General features: G+C 39.0%; 1 protein-coding gene across 1 annotated transcript in view; it reads right to left on the reverse strand.

Annotated features, from left to right (window-relative positions):
* Positions 1 to 777: 777 nt before the first annotated feature.
* The window catches only part of tprg1 (tumor protein p63 regulated 1), a 38,253-nt gene continuing 25,075 nt past the window's right edge, over positions 778 to 13,955 (reverse strand). Inside the window, exons 5-6 of the mRNA XM_015022906.1 lie at positions 6,837 to 6,987; positions 778 to 1,853 (exon numbers count right to left, since the gene is read on the reverse strand). Of these exons, the coding sequence (XP_014878392.1) occupies positions 1,659 to 1,853; positions 6,837 to 6,987 (346 nt within the window). The 3' untranslated portion in view covers positions 778 to 1,658. The remainder of the gene's footprint in view (positions 1,854 to 6,836; positions 6,988 to 13,955) is intronic.

Raw genomic sequence — 13,955 nt, forward strand, 5'->3', positions numbered from 1 at the left:
TGGAGAAGAATAGCAAAAATAACAATCCCGACAGTTTTAGGGGTTATTAGACATAATTAGTTGGAATTTATCACAACAATAAATCAAAATAGTCTCATGACAAGAAATGCACGACGATTAATGATAAAACGACAAATGACAGGTACATCTTCAAAAATGAGAATGTAAAGTTAAACTAGATTGCATATGTGTGTAGTAACACTGTAAATAGCATGAACTGCAGAGTGGTATGATTGAGTTTTTGAAGACGAGTATTGGACTAAAGTCAGGCACAAAGCATCTTCTCATAGTTTTCGGTTATTGCTGTTCATGTTGCCTGTCAAATAAATCAAACAAATTAAAGTGAAACTCATTTCATATACAGCAGATTCATCACAAACTGAATTACTTCAACCTTTTATATCTTGTAACAGATTTGATAAAAATTCAATTCAATTTATACTTTGATTCCAAAAAGAAATGAAATATGACAGATAATGAAGCGTCTCAGAAACTGTTAATCTTACACAAAATGGACTAAATACATACATATATATATTTCTAAATAGAATTTGTCAGGCTTCAGAAAAGTATGTTCAATATTTGCAGACTCAGAACCCGGTTGGGGCTCCTTCTGCATGTTACTGCATCAACGCGGCGTGGCATGGAGGACATGAGTCTGAGACACTCTACTGAACAGAACAGGAGGAGGCGGTGTGTGTTTTTCACCATGAAACAAGCAAAAGATTATGACCATTCTGCATTAAGATCAGAGAACAATGAAAATAATACACAGCATGTTGTTGTAAAATAATTTATTCAGATACATTCCCAATCACAGCTTCATCACTGTACTCCCAAGTGCATTTTGTCATTAGAGTATATATAATAACCATCAAACACACATGTGTAAAACAAAGAAAAATATTAATCAGATCAGATATCATTTTGTATTCACTAAATACTTCATAAACACCGCTCTGAATTATTTGGTTGCCTTGTAAAGACTTAATCAGCCCTTCTACTGTAGAAATCAACAAACGTAGGCTGGAATGTTGAGATAAACTAGCTGTAACCCAGGAAATAAAATGTTTAATAAAAAAAAAGAGGCAGCATGATGCTGTTTTCTGTGGAGAACCCAAAAGAGGAAAACCGATTCTTATGAGGAAAAAAACAAAGGCAAAAAAAAAAAAAAAAAAACATGGGCACCAAGCTGCAAACTCACAATACTAAGGGAAATTCCTCAACTGTATGCACTGCAAAAATACACAGAGAATGATAAAAAACTAAGCTGACAAATGAGCCCCTATGCTCCAGTGAATCTCTAAGGGGCGGAATGGCATGGGGAATGAGCTCCTAACAGAAATACCGGGGGAGGAAGAAAAGAGTCTCGTTGCGAAAGAGTTGAATTACCATGTCGCTGGGGAGCAAAGGGAGCGGGGGAAAGCTGCTTTAAAGTGGCAGCGGATCCGTCAGCCAGAGAGGAGAACCACTCTGAAACCGGGAATATTTCTGAGAATCACACGGCAGTGGATGAAGAGTGGTGGCGACCCAACATTCAGTAGAAGCAAACAAAAACTAATCTTTGACCTGCTTTTGGAAGGTTTCCATTAACTATTGAAATTAAAAAAAAAAAAATCAGAGAAAACATCCCAAACATCGAAAAAGTTACACCAAGTTTAAAATCCGAGGTTTCCTCGGGCCATGCAGTAGCCCAGTTTGTTCTGGTTTCCGAGGAAGGACATGGCGCCCACGTACGCCTCGATGTGGATTGGCTGCTGCAGCACCAGGACTCCGTTGGCTTTCCCAGGAATTGGCTTTCTGACGTGGGCTCTCTCAGCCGCAGCCTTGAGCCTCTCGGAAAAAGTCTGGATCTGAGGAAGGATCAGAAATATCTACACAGATTAAGATTTTTCATCCTTTCTTTTTAACGTTTTAAATGCATCCAATGAAGTGGTGAATGTTCTGGTGGGCCAAAACAAGAAGATTCATGTATTCATCCATGCAGAAATACCTAAACATGTAGTGCAACAATAGATCTGGCTATGAATAACTAATAAATACCAAAACTTTATTAATAACGTTTTAAATCTAGATCAAAATGACCAAATTGGGGTATCATCTATGATGGCGTATTAGCGCCACTGTAGATAGACAAAAAAAGAATAACCCTCAGACAAAAACTAAAATTCTGAGATTAACATCAGAAATTCAGAGTTTTTTTTAATCAGAATTTCTTATTTTTTAAAGTCAGAAATTTCTGAGTTTTTTTCTAGAAAATTAATCTCAGAATTTATGAGTTTTTTTCTTCAAAAATGTACTCCTTTTTCTATCTACCATGGCCCTTGCACACTGCCCTGCACCACTTGATTATCAAGAAAAGCCAAAAAGTTTTCTATGATGTCAAACACACTAGGAAGCTCCTTCTTCCTTGGAAGTGGGAATAAAAATAGGTTAAGGCAGGGCATTCTGGGATTTAGAGTTTTTCCCAGTACATTATTTTCTACATGTCATTCAGTTCTTGTTTTCCAGACATAACTGAACCCAACAGATAAAACACTGGGTTACAAAAAATATTTTTTGGAAGTTGTCTTTGTTTTTCCAACTGACTTTGGACTATTTTTCACTGCTGGATTGAAAAATGACATCCTTTTTTCTCAATCAGGCCAGGTTTTTATTCAAACTTGATTTACAGAAATATGACCTGACTAAATTGACTGAATTTTTGTGACATTGTCAGTTCATTTCTGTTAATATTTCTCACCCAATAAAGGTTTTAGGAGAAAAAAAAGTTTTCTAACAGAGTGTATTTAAATATTACAAACTTGGATTTCTGTAAAAGGAATAATAAACCCTGATAAGTGAAAGTACATGTAAATTGAACAGCACGTCTTCATTGTGTAAAATCCTCCGTCTCCTTTCTGTCCTGATGGAGTCTCTCCTCCTGCTCATTACTCATTGATCCTCAGGAAATCGATCCAGATGTGAGAACAGGTCATGCATTTTGATGCTCATGTTGCTCCATAGCTCAGAAAGTTAACCTGATTGACCAAAACCAATGTGACTTTTGGATCCACCACATCAAAATGACTCTAAAACAGTTGAAAAACCCCAGATAATTTTTTGTCTGTTGACCAGTGTAATGGATGGAAATGAGTGATGCACATCAGTAAAATAAAGTAGTATATTCCAATGTTAAGGATCTACCAGTTCTTACACACAAGGATGGAGATCCCCTGGATTTCTGATTAATAACATTTTTTAATTTAGGGCAATAATATGAAATAATTTAAAAAAATTGAGACAAAATACAGAGTTTACAAGATAAACTCTAGTTTATCTTGCTTAGAGGACCAGTGCAGTTCACCGTTTCTATATCCATTATTAGGAAACTGTTTGAGGGACTCTCGTATGTCAACATACATCTATGTCCTAACCGTAAAGTGCTGCCAAGCATAACTGTAATTTCTGCCTCAGCGGGGTAATTAAATCCTTTCCTCACAGCAGTAGCAGCATATTTACCTTGGTGCTACACAGGAGCTGAGTTACACCCAGTAACTATTTTGACCTCCCAGAAAACACACATGTATGCTACGACATGAGGAAATGAGGTCAGAGTGTTGAATCACAACTTTTCACTGGAGATTGTTTCACTCAGTGGCAGAGACAGAGTTTACCATCAGGCATATTAAAATGAGCCATATGTTACTTTTATAATACATATATGTATGAATTTGTTGAAACTACAACAAAAACAAAAAAACAGCTCCTTTACCTTCAACAACCAATCAGAGTCAGAAGGCGGACCTTATCGCTGTCAATCACCATCCATTTTGCCCCTTGCTCTCTGTTTGGGCTGCAGCTAGCATAGCCTGTCGTTAATGTTCAGGCTAGTTAGCATAGCCACTGATGTCGGCAGACAAACGGTTTTCCTGTTACGGTAAGTCGTTTCTCCACCATCAGCATATTTAGCAGCACGTAAACAAGGTTGATTGACAGCGCTAAGACCCTCCTCCAGGCTCTGATTGGGTTTTATTTCCTCAGACAGAAAATAGTAGCTCAGGAAGGAGCTGGATTTTTTTCCACATATTATCTGTCTCACACCAAATTGTCAAGGCATGGGGATAGCTTTAACAAATAAGTAAAAAAAAAACATTTGAAAAAGCTACATACTGCAGCTTTAACGATGTTCCCCCTTTGGCAACCACTAGAAATGTTTGTGTTCCTATATATGGCAACTACCCTAAGGCACTGCATTTAATGTAAAACTCTCCAATTGACATGAAATCATCAGATTTTAGTTAATGCTGGCGCACGGTTATGATTCATGGGGGGAAAAAAGAGATTTTTTCAAATAAAATAAACAAAGGTGAAAGTAAAAACAAACATGATGTTTGGCACACTATTTAATCTGTCTATAACTCATACTGTAGCGGCGCGCACACACCAATGATCAGGTTCAGACATGTGGAGGTAAAGGATCTTTAGCCTCAAGGAGAAAAAGTTTTAGTTTTAGTCCGACTTAAACTGTTTATTGTATCGTTTCTAGAAGCAGCCTCACCTCATTTACAGTTTTCAAAAGCATCTTGCTGTAGAGGATCAGTTTCTGTTTAAATAAACTTTTTTTCCCCCCTTTTTTTAACCAAAGATGGGATCAAATTCCTGATTGCAACATCACTGATGACACCTTTTAAAAAGGAGGTTGAGTAATGTTCAGCAATTTCCCTTTTAAATTCCACACCTTAAGGTGTGAAGACGCGCCGTCTTATCAGATCTAAACTCGGCTACATTCATTGTGAAACTCTACATTCGTTTTAAAAACGACAACGCCTTTGAACAAAAAGACAAAAAGAGGACTTTTAAAAACCAGCAGCTGGAGAACAGAAAGCTGCATAAAAACAAAAACAAAACAAAGAAGCTTTGATGCAATATTTAACAAACCGGATGGTGAATCACAAATCCTGACTGACTCAGAATCAGGACAAAAGAGTGGATGGTTCTAGGTACTGAGGTCTGTTAAGTCCTGCTGCGTCTCCTCAGTGGGGCAGGAAGGCGACATGAGCGTTTCCTGCTGTAACATACACAGTTTGATCTCCACATGCGGAAGATGTAAGGTTGATCGATATGCAACATTTCACCAACCAATATTTGTCAGTTTCAGGTGACGTTCAGACTTTTTTTGTGGGGGGAACAATGGCTAAAAATGTAGGAATTAGTGGCCAAAAAACACAAAGTCGCCCAATTTGAAATTACTTTGTTTTAAAATTGGATAGGAAAGGTAAACCACAGGATGTAAACGGAGCAGTTTTAGCAAAGGACTCAAACATGACGAGATTACATGAGCGCTATATGTTCTGTTGGTTATGGTAGGCAATCAGTGGCAGAGATATGGATAAATATGTAAAGGACATCCTCAGACTGACACCTTCACTGGAAATGTCTCGCAAATGAAAAGCATGAAAAACTTTTCACAAATTGCAAGAAAATTATCTGTACATGCGGGCCACTGCCTTCTGAACTCTATGGAACCAGATCAGGGTCACTAACAATAAAAAAAAATTCTCACTTCTTTTTTCAAAATTCTGACTTAAAAAAAAAAAAAAAAGAATTGGAATTGTTTAAACTGTTTATGCACCGTAGTCTTAAAACTAAGCCCGCATCATTTATTTGTGACTCAGTGAATAATATGTGTCATGTTTATTTTTTTCCTATTTCTTATTTTGCTTGTTTTATTTTTTTACTATGGACCTTCTTTTGTGTCTGGAATATTATGATGATGATGATGATGATGATGATGATGATTTGGGACGGGCTTCCAGTGTGAATATTGAGCAGGTTTACAAATTCCATAACTAGGAGGAAGCAGTCATGTGATTTTCATTATTTCCCTGCCCATATAAACAGTTACGGTGGTAAACATCAGAGCATGCAGTCACATTTTTAAACAAAAAAAATGTGAAAATAAAAACGTAGCTCAATACAAGAAACTGAAGCTCAGTTTCTTGTATTTTACGTTTGAATACAAGAATAATGCAAGAATAATTTATATAGGCTAGAAAATCACTAGTGGCAGAAATGCTGGTTGTTATTTGTTAATATAAGGGGGAGAATTTTGGATAATGCATGCTTTATTAAAGTCATTAATTTGACATGACACATGGCTGCTAAACTCTACAAAGACTTAGATGACTAGTTAGGGGTGTAATGAGATCAAGTCAGATGGAAACACCAAATATTTCTCGTCAAAGTTTGTCTTGAAAACAACCGTTAAAGATTTGAAATCTCTGAAATTCAAATTAGTTTTCATGTATTTTTCCTTCAGCACCAACTCATGAGATTAGATCATGCAGCTCGTTCCTGGATCCAGATGTGTGTGTGTGTGTGTGTCTCAGTTCTCAGAGTTGAAAATTATCAGTTCCAAATAAATCATCTTTGATGCTCCTTTTCCAGTTAGTCATTTCTCTGTTCTGACTCACTCCACCGCACCATCAAACATGGAGATGTCAGAACAACACCTACACCTGGGTTGGAGGAAGGCAGCTGAAAGCAAAATGCAACTGAAGTCTTAATGTGTCAGGTTTTCTATTTCACTATGAAAATCACTAAATTGGGAGCGATGGGTTGATAGGAATATATCTGTTTTCTTTATAGAACAAATCCTAAGGCGACTGCAGATTATTCTGAGAACTCCAGAAGAACATTGTTCTATTCTAAGAACAGAAATGTTGTAACAAGCTAAATTCCTTGAAGCACCAGTACATGGGTTCTGTGATTAGAAAAAAAAAAAAAAAACTCTCTCTCACAGCGTCTGCGGAAACTAATAATTACAAAAATAAAACTGTCATCAGTCCACCTACGTCACACAGAGCAGCCAAGGTGTCGATGTTCCTCACAGGATGGTGAGTGAACGTGGTGAAGGGGAAGTCGTTGGCAAAGGGGTTCCACCTGGAGGTGAATGAGGGTTCCCTCAGCCGGTCCCAGTAGATGCGCACCCCATCCCCGTCTCTCCTGAAAAAAACAAACAAAAAAAAACACACACAAGCGTTTTTGTTTTGTTTTTTTCATCAGCATTAGTGACACTTGGTCCAGCCTTTCCTGTCACGGCTGACTTGGGACACTGAATGCGCATCTTGTTTTTGTTTTGCTTTGGGAGCCATGTGCAATCTGTCAATCTCTCCCTGGCTTACGACAGACACCCAGATGATCCGAAGGAAACATGTTTGTTTTTTTTTTTTTTCTGTTCCGTTTTGTTTTCTGTACGAGAAATTATGTGAAAAGAACAAGGCTCCCTAAGATATAAGAGTTTTCACTGCTGCTTCCAGTGCTGTGGAGGCTTATAGTTAGAGATGAAAAGTTAAAGAAAATCACAATGAGATTCCCACAGTAGGACATGCTTAACCAGAAACAACACAGTCTTATTGTATCGCAGTATTTAAAAAATATATATCACAAATTTAGAAAAGGATCTAACTGTGATCTAACTAAAGAGAAGCAACTCTTTTTTAACTGTATTAAAAATGTTATGTTAGCTATAAAATTTTAACACCGCAGAAGTTGTGGGTTCAAAGTAAGGCTGATTTTGTCAGGACATATTTACTTTCACAAATGGAGCATTACAGCTTTTACTATATTTTTCCACTTGATATACAACTACATAGATTTAAGGCTTTATTAGAAATTGCTTTGGGATTATACCAAATGCAACTGAGACAGAAAAGAAAGGAAAAGAGGTGGGGCAAAAAGGATAGCGGACAGAAAGAAGGATGCAGAGAATACAAGAAAGCGGCCTAGAAGTCTGCTTCTACACCTGCAGAAAGAGAAAAAAATACAACCGAGAAAGCACAACGACACAAAACATACACATATGTAACAAAGACATCACGGGGAAGTACACTGAACTAATGAAGACAGGATATTTTTAGAGACAACCGCAGCCCAAGACTGTATCAGAACTGTCTTTGGACCCAGACGCCCGGGAGTCAAGGACACACCGACCCTTAGGAGAGGCTCAGCAGAGCCAGGGGGCCCGGGTCCCGCAAGGCGGTCACCTGGAGTGAGGTGGCAATGCATCGGTGGGCAGAGGCCCCGGGATTGTGACCGGGGGAGGAATAGATCACACACACATGGTGGGAGGTCTGAGATGATCAAGGAGAATCGCATCCCAAGACCTGACATAACACACATCACAATCACACGCTCCCATCCTCATGCACACACACACTCACACCCAACGTAAAGACACACAAGACTTTATGCCGTACACACACTCGCACCACCTAGATGCCCTCTACACACCCAGGTCCAGGCAACGATACCCCAGAGATTCAGCCAGACCCAAACCAAAGAAAGGTGGTTCTCTTCATTCCAAGATGGAAACCAGCAGACTGTCCAAGCCCCACATTCCTACACCCCAAGGGCCTGCATGAGTAGTGGCGCGATGGAGCAGGTGGAGAGACAGACTGGGGAATGCTGAACATCAAGAAAATATGTTTCTCAGTGAGGATTTCAAAGCGAATAAGAATCTTGGAGTAACTACTTTCAACGGTTTATGCCAAATGAATGTCAGTAAAGAACATCAAGTTTAAAAAAAAATAAGTGTTGCTGAAAAGGAGAGTCCTTTGGTGTGGTGACAATTAATGGGAAGTTTGGACCATGTGTATGGTTTATTGGTTTAATACAGCACCATTCATGAGCATCTGAAATCAGACAAGCTTCGTCTCTAATGGTAGACTGAAAGCGCCATCAGTACCAACCCTAGTGGTCAATTTAAAAGAAAGAGAAACATTTTTACTCTGAAATTAACTCAAACCAGGGTTGTGGGAAGCTGTGCCACCTCTGCTTAACATGGACCTACAAACATGTTAAGCTACAAGCTGGGCAAAAATGAAAACTACATTCCCATTGAAAATGAAATGTATTGGTATGTGTTGCAATTTAATGCATCCTTTGAATAAACTTACAATGTAAAGTCAAAGCAGCTATTATACAAGAATGTAATTCCTGTGTCACCGTATCATACCTGCACACCCACACACGTATGCATCACCAGGTAAGTGATCCGTTTTCTGAGTGAATACTTAATGCAGACAATCTTATGTATGCCAGGCTTAGCGGTAAGCTAAAGTGCACTCATGGCCTTGTCATTCTTCTACTCCTCTTTCTTCGGTTAGTTTTAAAGTAAATACTGCAATACAAATGAAAAAGCCCCAGGGTCATATCTTTTCTCAGCTTAATGAAAACTTCAGAAGACCGGAGTGGAAACACACCCCGACCATTCAAAGATCTCATCTTCGAAATGATGTGGGTGCTGACCTACATGCCTTCAAGATCCCTGCAAATCTCTACATACTGTATGCCCGTCAAACGTGATCAGGGGATCTAAGCGTGCAAGACCTAAAATGAATGCAAGTTTTTCTTGGCCACGCCTCAAATTGTGGTGGTTCACAGAAAGGTTCAAACAGCTTCCTACATAATGTAAAAGCAATGCTACTTGAAATAAATGAGGACAAAGATGAAATAATCACAGGAAGTTTGAAAAATGTAAAAAAATAAAAGAGGCATGAGGAGGTTTGCCATTTTAGTATACTGCTCTTCTACAGTTTTTGCCCCTAACTGCCCCGTGCAAAAAATAAATCTAGACCCTGTTGACAGAATCTGCTGATAGACATCTGTAACAAAAGCAAAGAAGGAGCATAAGATAAAATACGTAACAACGTGACATTAAAATGATCTCTAATCACGGTAAGAACTGGCGAATGTTAGTTGCTAATAATGTTAAAGTTCCCGTCTTATTCCTGTCATGCTCTACCGTAGATTAAGACAAGCATGAATACTACAAAAGTAAAATAAAATAAAAAACTCATTCATATGAAGTTTTCATTGCATATCACCCTTTCTTGTGAACTGAATATATTGTTTGAAGTCTAGCAAAAACAAGTCTTTTGTTTAAAACAAATTCCCATCATGAGAGGATAAGCTTTTCAAATTAGATCAAAACTGGCTATAAAACAACAACAACAAAAAAACAAACAAAAAAAACACTATCTTGGAGCTCCAGCATCATTTATCCCCAAAAAATTATTAAAGTTGTTGCTAACCAAATAATTAATTGGAGATTGAGACTGTCCTGATGTCCAGACGTCTCAGTCTGCCAGCACATAGAGCCGCCCGCTCCTCAACCCTTCAAGAAGACACGTGTCAACACTGACTTATGAAAAGATACATCCACTAATGAGAAAACCAATCCAAGGGTGGAGAGCTGAGCTGCACCAGCGTTCTTATTTAAAATAAGCTCTGGAAGGCTCTCGTTTTAAGACTGCCGATTAGGGCTGCAGTAATTATAGAAGCCATGATGTCCATCAGCTGTAAAATCATCTCAAACGGTTTGCATCCCCAGTGAAACTGAGCAAGCCAGTGGTAAATCCTTGGCTCAACACAGACACGAGAACTGCTGGCCCGGGGTCACGGTCCAACACTCTCATGTGTGAGAACAAGTGTACAGAGTGGTGACGGGGGGTAGGGGGGAGTGTAGATCAGTGAAAAACAGGCAGGATATCAAGATTTTAGATGGAACTACATACAGTCTTTGATCGGAGACTTAACAGCCACTGAAACTTAAACCATCTGTACAAAGAGTAGCACATGCAGTCATTGCTGAATTATCGATATGCATCTCAATATATTAAGATCGTCTGATTATGGTTTGTTGAACAATCTTAAAGTTAGCCTGGTAAAAACCAGCCCTTGTTCATACAGAGGGCCTGGACACTCCACTATTGAGAAACGATTCCTTATTGGTGGCGTGGACTAGATTGGATCTGATTTTACCCCACTGCTAACATTTGCTATTGCCAAACACTCATAGAAACAGACTATAAAGTTCTTAATTCCTTATGGTGTCAACTTATTTTATAAAGGAATCCTTCTTGAAGAAAGATTTCCACAACTGCAATTCCCAAACTTGGATGTGACAAAGAGCTCTTTGGGTGGAAGAGTAGAAGAGGTGGGTTTTGATACCAAAAGAGATAATATTTTTGGCAAAATTATTAAAATTGTAAGTATTGAAATTTTGTTTTGAAACTAAGTTTTAGCTATTTTTTGTTGTCCGGTCACTACTGGGAAGGTTCACCACTGTTCCTTGTTTTCTTGGCATGTGGGTAATGGTTCACCTGAGTTTTAAAACCTTAGAAATGGCTTTGTAACTCTTTCCAGAAGGATAAACGACAATAACCGTTTCTCGTCTGTTCGTGAATGGGCATGATCTGTTCCTATTTGAGATCTCTTAGCCTACTTCACATCATCAGACAGGACTCATTCATTTTTTATTTAACCAGTGAAGGAACAAAAATGTTGATCACAATTTAGGGGGGCAGAAATTTTTTCGCTTTTCTATATATCTGAAGTTTTTTTATTTTTTGCTAATAGAGAAATCTAATTCACCACAAACCTAAAATATGAGGAGAGCTATTAGGACTTCACATATATTAGGAGCCATTAACCAAGCATTCTCCAAAATCCAGTCACTAATCAAAATGTTATGATATTTGATGTGATTTATTTCTAGATGATAAACAACTGTAACCACCGTTAGTTTGTGGTCAGAGCCTTTGTGACAAACGCTGAGCAGAAATAACAGCTGGATTTCATATGAGCTGGCAAAAACAAATAAAAGCAGAATGCAGGTGATTTCTCAACACTGTTCTGATTTTGCCAATGACCTGTCATGCTGATGTGCAAATCTTACCACATGCCTTGTGCAACAGCTCGCTTCCTGCCAACCAGAATTAAACACCTGAGGCTAAACAATAGCTGTTGATATGTCATGGTGGCAGGGAGGGGCTGCATCATAATGCAATCACCATACCCTGTTTACACAAGTACGCTCAGAATGACACCGCCGCTGCAGCCGGACACTTTGACTCTCCCTCTCCCCCTCCCCCCGCCCCCACTTCGCTGCTCTCCCCTCCAAAGTAAATGCGGTGCCGAGAGAATAGGAAGGAGGGCTGACAAAAACCCCAAACAAGATAAAAACCTAACACAAAAAGCAAATCTCTGCTTGAAAGAGTGATTGTATTTCAGCAAAAAGCGGCTGAGGACGATGGAGTTTGCACACACTGCCCCTTTTGTAGGCGTGTACTGCTGTTTCTGTCCAATCAATGGGAATATAAAAAAGCTTTGCTGAATTCCAGAGGTAAGCTATCACCAAGAGAGGGACCTGCCCAAACAGGCAGAGCAGGGCTGGGCTTTTCAGCCAGAGGCTTTGCTAGTTTCCCCCTGTATTTATGCAGCAGATCTGGGGTTAGGACTTTCACTGCACCTCGCCTGGATACAGTCACCGAAATCAGAAAAAAAGCCAGGTTTCAGAGACCGCCTCAATAACACCCAATGGAAGAAAAAAAAAGGGTCAAGAGGTCAAACTGGAGGAAATCTCCCACTATTGACCTCTCCTATTAAAGTTAGTTCTAACCCTTTTTTTAAGCAAAGTAAACATTGAATTCTAGTTCTATGTCCAAGAGAAGAAAAGTTGCTTCCTGGTCTTTCAGGCGTTTAAGTCAACATAAAAGATAAATATCAAGTAAGTTCCAGTTGTCATGGCAAGTGTCCCGAGTTGTTTCAAAGCGCACAAACAAATCTGATCCGATTGCTCAACAGCACCTGCAGGTTTGTCAGCCATCCACTCACCGAGATGTGAAAGGCTGAAAAGAATAAGAAGAAAGGTGGGACCTGGAAAAACAAAAGGAAAGGGTAAGGCCTATTTACATTATTCATTACATATCTTCTTGTGCATCCTACGAAAACATGTGACCGTGCTACTGGGAAAAAAAAAAAAGAGACTGTAATGCTATAGCTGCAGGGCAGTTGGCAAATATTCCCATAGTGGAAAAAGCAGAGTCCACAAGCTCTGAAGTTTCAGCAGCATGCCTCATGAGGACAGTGATGTGTGTTATTATGTGATACGATGTGTGTTATGAGAGCAGCGTGTGTGAAGATTTTATTCACCTTCTGTGCTTTTTAGATCGCGCAAAGGTTTTCTTTGGATCTGTGCATGTTTTCATAAAAGGATTCAATCCTTAAAAACATATAAGGCAAAATAAAAACCATGTTCATGAACTTTATTAAAACAAAAAAAAGGAAATTGAAATATGAAGTGTTTGCCTTTAAAAAAAATTAAAAGAAAGTGCAAGGGTTTAAATTTGGCTAGGTTGGGCTGGTGATGACCTGACCAGAGTAACCCGACTCTCGTCCAATGACCGCTGGGTAAAGACACTGGACAGATAATTAGAATGATAAGATAAAGTCACAGTTTTCTGACTGATCAACAATCTTTAAAAAGCCTGACTTTGGTATTTGCCAAAATTGGCAGATACTAATTTTGTTGTCTTAAAAGTTGCTATCAGACACTAAGTTAAAGACAGTGGGGTAATTATTGTTCACCACACACGCGACCTGGTGGGCAGATCTGTCAGTCAAAACTCTCAATGCAGAGCAAAGGGAACCAGTGGCTGATTTTCAGACCTTTGCCGAGGTCGATATGATTGGTAGATAAGATCGATTTCTTGGGTATTGACCAATCGCCAATCTCCCAAAATTTAAGGCAACTGGCCCTCCTCTGAGCTTCTGCCTCACAGAACAGCCCTCCATCTGTTATTCACCCACTCGGCTCCTTCAGACTAGCCAGCAGCAATTAGCAAACACCTGATGGAACTGCACATCTACTGAGCTCGTTATAGGAGCTGCTTCTCAGTGAAATGCTGGTAAAATGTTGTTGAAGGGTCAATAGAGGAGCCATGTTGTGATGACTTCCTGAAGCTAGAGCTTCAGAAAGACCAGGAGTTTTTAAAGAGACAGAGACCCAATTTCAAGATACTAAATTACAAAGCAAAATTTCTTGTAAGTTATATTTGATATAAACTTTATTATAACAACTGAAGGTGACATAGTTACTTGACTATTCTCAGGGATGAAAGTAGTTTTAA

This window comes from Poecilia latipinna, unplaced genomic scaffold (genome assembly GCF_001443285.1).
Source record: "Poecilia latipinna isolate Pla-1442-1.1 unplaced genomic scaffold, P_latipinna-1.0 Scaffold3134, whole genome shotgun sequence".
Classification (NCBI taxonomy): domain Eukaryota; kingdom Metazoa; phylum Chordata; class Actinopteri; order Cyprinodontiformes; family Poeciliidae; genus Poecilia; species Poecilia latipinna.